The 5,440-nt window shown below is 43.1% G+C and overlaps 1 protein-coding gene across 1 annotated transcript; it reads left to right on the top strand.

Annotated features, from left to right (window-relative positions):
• Positions 1 to 665: 665 nt before the first annotated feature.
• On the top strand, positions 666 to 3,754 carry smug1 (single-strand-selective monofunctional uracil-DNA glycosylase 1). The gene is made up of 2 exons (XM_058054986.1): positions 666 to 1,116; positions 1,901 to 3,754. Exons 1-2 carry the CDS (start codon positions 817 to 819, stop codon positions 2,429 to 2,431), a joined length of 831 nt encoding a protein of 276 aa, XP_057910969.1. The 5' UTR covers positions 666 to 816; the 3' UTR covers positions 2,432 to 3,754.
• Positions 3,755 to 5,440: the final 1,686 nt, after the last annotated feature.

Below are 5,440 nucleotides of genomic sequence, written 5' to 3'. Positions count from 1 at the left end.
TTTGTTTCTTTCGGCTTTTTCTTGATTACGGAGTCGCCACAGCGGATGATCCGCATACTGATTGGCTTGAGCCCTTTATGTTCCGGATGCCCTTCCTGACGAATACAGATGATGCCTACTAGTGGAGATTCGAACCAGGGGCTTCCGCTCCAAGATCCAGAACGCTAACCACTACAACACGACTGTTGTCTGATTGGAATTGCTGTATTCTCTTTCTGTAGCACGAATGTTCTGCCATGTGATTAATTCTAAAGTTTACTCCAAAGGTAGGAATGTTATTGGAAATATATAAACTATCAACATTTGGTGAAAATAAAACACCTTACCACTCACCTTACATCTTCCTAATCGTAACATTTAAGATTGTCTATTGTGGCGCAGCTGCTATTTTACTGACTTATTTTGAAGGATTTGCGGCAACAGGATGGGTAGTTGTGCTGCTCCGGCCAAACCGGAGAGTATTTTTTTCATGAGCTGAAAAATACCGTAAACTATATTAAAACAGGAAGGCCAGCTGAACGAGGGGTAAAATACGATCGCTTCCGGGTGAAAACGGCGGGTTTGACATTAACTGCTCTTGCTGCAGCAAAACAAAGCCAATGAGAGCCAACGAACGCAGCATGAACTGTAGTATACATTCCAGGCCACAGGTGGCGGTATTGCGCCAGCCTTTGGTTGACACTTGGTTGTCCGGTTTGGTTGTCCGTAAAACAAGAAGGTAACAGGAAAGAGACAAAACAAACGCTCCAAATGACAACAGAGTCAGCTATTAAAATCACTATAATAATTCTTACGTAATTTTACTTGCATCAAAATATGTTAAATGGAAACATAACACCAGGAGGTGATGGAGACGAGAAGAAATCAAAGGAAAGCATAACGAAACTTGTCCCGCAACCGAACTCGACGCCGTCTTGTAGGTTCTTGCAGCTGGAGCTGGAGCTCAATGCTCACCTCCGTGGGCTCACATTCAGCGAGCCTGTCCGCTACGTGTACAACCCACTGGAGTACGCGTGGGAAACACATCGCTGCTACGTAAACAAATACTGTCAGGCTGGCCAGAAGTTCTTGTTTTTAGGCATGAATCCTGGACCTTTCGGCATGGCGCAGACAGGGGTGAGTTGTGGCACTCACACGCTTTGTTAGTCACATGTGTGCAAACCTACTACCTAATTATATGCAACTGTTATCATATTTCATACCATACATTAAAAACAAGTGCAGATGAATATATGCTTAGCCACTGACACAAAACAGCAAATTAAATCAAATCAAATCAACTTTATTTGTAGAGCACTTTTCCTGCAAAGACATGGAATTAAAAACAATTACCACAATTAAAAGGAAAAACAATTACAAAGAAAGCCCCTCCTTCCCACCCTCCATACTAGACACACACACACACACACACACAATCACACACAATAGGGTTAGTTAGGGTTAAATTAGTGCAATATCTAATAATGTATAGTGAAACCTCGGTGTTTGACAAAATGTTGTCCCGTTTCTTACAGCCACGTCCATATTAGGAAGTCCGCTCCTCTGTGACATCACAAAGGGGCAGTTTTACCATGCTTTTTGAAAACAAGCTTTTTGAGCCATCCCAAAATTCTTTCAGGGGCTCACTTCCAAATGCGAAAATCTCATTATCTGAAACATTGGCATGGTTCAATGTGAGAATACTACATTCTAACTACATTTGTAGTTCAGAAAAGTGGGAAAAGGTTCCCTTTCAAGATAAAATAATGTCATGTTTATAAATGTACCAAGTAATACACAAACCTAATAAGTCAATATACTACTGTATGAAGAATAAATTCACATGAATGAATAATAAATATACTGTTGAATAATGTGTATAGTGTAGTGTGCTTAACTTTTTATCTCTCATGTCTCCAAGGTACCGTTTGGGGAGGTACGCTCAGTTGTTGACTGGCTGAAGATCACAGGCGCAGTCGGTCATCCCGACAACGAGCACCCAAAGCGCCGCATCAGCGGTCTGGCCTGCACCCAGAGCGAGGTGAGCGGCGCACGTTTCTGGGGCTTCTTCAGAAAGTTGTGCGGCGAACCGACTGCATTTTTTCGCCACTGCTTCGTGCACAACCTTTGCCCTCTCATTTTCATGAGCGGCAGCGGGAAGAATATGACCCCGCCCGAGCTTCCTGCCCACGAGCGACAGGAACTCCTCCGCTTGTGTGACATTGCATTGTGTCAAATCGTGGAGGCCCTGGGCGTCTCCATGGTGATTGGTGTCGGCAGGGTGGCGGAACAGCGAGCGCGCCGGGCTCTTTGTGCCGCAGGTATTGAGGTGCGAGTTGAGGGGATCATGCATCCGTCCCCCAGAAACCCTCTGGCCAATAAGGGCTGGGAGAGTGTGGCTAAAGCTAAGCTAGCAGAACTGGGTGTCCTCTCATTGCTTAGCAACACATGACGAGACCTTACATCCTTTGACCCAATGAAGCTCTCAAGAGACTTGGAAAATATTTTGAGTATTTCCCAACCATTTTATTAGGGACCCACTTTCCTTAGGTCAAACTAATTTGATTTGGATTTCATCTAATTGTTTTTATACAGCACCAATCACAACATAAGAAATGTGAAGTGCTTACGACACAAATTTATTTCCTCTGTGAAAAATAACACCGATTTGAAAGGTAGATTTTTTTTCCACATGGTATTATGCAATATGTTACTTTGTAGTAGAAAACCATTCAAATTCTATGTGTAATCATTTTTTAAAACATGCTAAACCATATGGTTGATTTGTCACTTTATGGTGTCTTCTTCTTTCTCTTTGGGCTTTTCCCTTCAGGGGTCGCCACAGCAAATCAATCTCCTCCATCCAACCCTGTCTTCTGCATCTGTCTCTCTCACACCAACTACCCTCATGTCCTCCTTCACTACATCTATAAACCTCCTCTTTGGTCTTCCCTACACCTCCTACCTGGCAGCATTCTTCTACCAATATATTCACTAACTCTCCTCTGGACATGTCCTAACCATCAGTCTGGCCTCTCTGACTTTATCTCCAAGGCTTCTAACATGTAATGTCCCTCTGATGGATTAGTTCCTGATCCTATCCATCCTGGTCACTCCCAATGAGAACCTCAGCATCCTCAACTCTGCTACCTCCAGTTCTGCTTCCTTTCTTTTCCTCTGTGGCACGGTCTCTAGACCAAACAACATGGCTGGTCTCACCACAGTTTTGTATACCTTTCCTTTCATTTTAGCTGAAACTCTTCACATCATACATCTCGCCTGGCACTTTTCTCCACCCGTCTGCACGTCCTTCCCATCACGTCCTCCCCAGAGTAAACATTTGTAAATCATAATTATCACAACTAATTCCTTTGAAACTAAATTACTCAGGATAGAGTGATGACATCACTACTGATAATACAGGTTGTTAGATAAAATGTCATATTTGCAAGTACTGGTGGGTGCCAAGACATTCTCCCATCCAAGATCACGTATTCCTCTGGCTTATGTACCATGAAATCCTCAAGACTCAGATGCAGATCTGAGTGACGGTATGAGGACCCAATAATAAAGGATCAGGCCACACAAACAGATGATACTGGTGACAGTTCTTCCTGAATCACTGGATGAATCAACTGTGACTTTCTACTGTATCAAAGGGTTCCTCCATGTTCTTCAGAACACTGTGGTTCTATGTGTAATATGTGGTTCTTGGTGAGGCAGTTAAAGCTTTAAGCATGTTGGAATACCTCAGTGATTTACATTTTGTATTACTTACAAAAGGCAAAACACACAACATATATACTGTATATAAACTGTTTACATTATATTGTCCTTTTTTGAATTGCAATTTTACCAATTGTGTGTATTTCTCCTACTTCTTGTACTTTGTACTGTTGATGCTGTTGATCTATAAATTAATATTCATAACATTCTGATTTAATGTCTGTGGTGCAAACTGTTCTTTTGTGATGTCACAGAGCAGCGGGCTTCCTTATGGGCGTGGCTGTAGGCCAGATACGCTCTCTGCCCTCCGCCAAGCTGTACTTATGTGTTAAGGTTGCTAGCAATGGCTCATAAAAGTGTTTCTTTGGATGCAATGGAAAGCCACGTTTCTTTCCAATTCCTAAAGACGCCACCATCAGGCACAAGTGGTTGGAGTTCCTGATTCCCTACCAGCAAAAGAAATGCATTTTAATTTTACACTGGCCACTATGCAGCTGAACTAGCCCACAAACTTGCTGAAGCCTGGCACCTCTCCAACATCACTTGGTCTTGTAGAAGAGTCAGAAGGGCAAGCAGTAAATAACAATTTATCAGTGTCCTAACTTCGGGATCAAACACATATGGCTGTATGTTTAAAGCAGACATTTTAAAAAGATAAATCACCGTTTATTATCAACTTCTATAACTCGTAAAGTTGGGGGTCGCTCCTAGCGGCACAAACCAGAAGTCCTCCTAAGCACTCGGGAGTGTGACCAACCACACTGGGGTGGGCATGCCTGGAGACGGGCCTTGGGTGGAATACATTAAAACAGACCGTTTTTAGGGGTAGTACGAAATCCAAAGAAAAACAGCTGAATAGGTGAAGATTCTGGAAGAACTAGAAAGCTTTCTGTGCTGGTTATCATGTGGAGCTGCTCTATAGGAGTCCACAACTAACATAATAGGGCCCCCTTATGCTGCACAGTGTACGAGTGGTTAGCGTGCAAGCCACACAGCTAGGAGACCCAGGTTCGATTCTCCCCTCAGCATCTCTGTGTGGAGTTTGCATGTTCTCCCTGTGCATGCATGGGTTTTTTCCAGGTACTTTGGTTTCCTCCCACATTCCAAAAACATGCTAGGTTAATTGGCGACTCCAAATTGTCCAATGTGAGTGTGAATGGTTGTTTGTCTATATGTGCCCTGTGATTGGCTGGCCACCAGTCCAGGGTGTACCCCGCCTCTCGCCCGAAGACAGCTGGGATAGGCTCCAGCACCCCCACGGCCCTCGTGAGGATAAGCAGTGGAAAATGAATGAATGAATGCTTTACTTGCGTTTCTTTTTAGAAGGCACGATGTGCTGAGTTTTCATATTTCACTCAAACCAAATATGTTACCCGCAGGACGTGAAGAAAAAAAATATTTGAAGGAAACCAAAAACTATGTTTTGGGTTCTTTGGACATATATTAAGTTCAGTATAAATCAAACTTGATGTCTGTAAATGCAGAATAAATGGTTTTCACAATCAAAACAATAACGTCCTCACATTTTAGGTGGTAGTTGTTAGTTAGTTAGACTAGTTAGTGAATGAACAACTGCATGTAACTATTTTTATAGTGTTTGTACAATTTGTAGTCGCCAATTAAACTAGCATGTTTTTGGAATGTGGGAGGAAACCGGAGTACCCGGAGAAAACCCACGCATGCACGGGGAGAACATGCAAACTCCACACAGAGACGCCCAAGCGGAGATTCGCAG

Source organism: Doryrhamphus excisus, chromosome 18 (genome assembly GCF_030265055.1).
Source record: "Doryrhamphus excisus isolate RoL2022-K1 chromosome 18, RoL_Dexc_1.0, whole genome shotgun sequence".
Taxonomy (NCBI): Eukaryota; Metazoa; Chordata; class Actinopteri; order Syngnathiformes; family Syngnathidae; genus Doryrhamphus; species Doryrhamphus excisus.
Note: the sequence above shows the minus strand (reverse complement) of the source record. Positions and strands in the feature narration are given on the sequence as shown.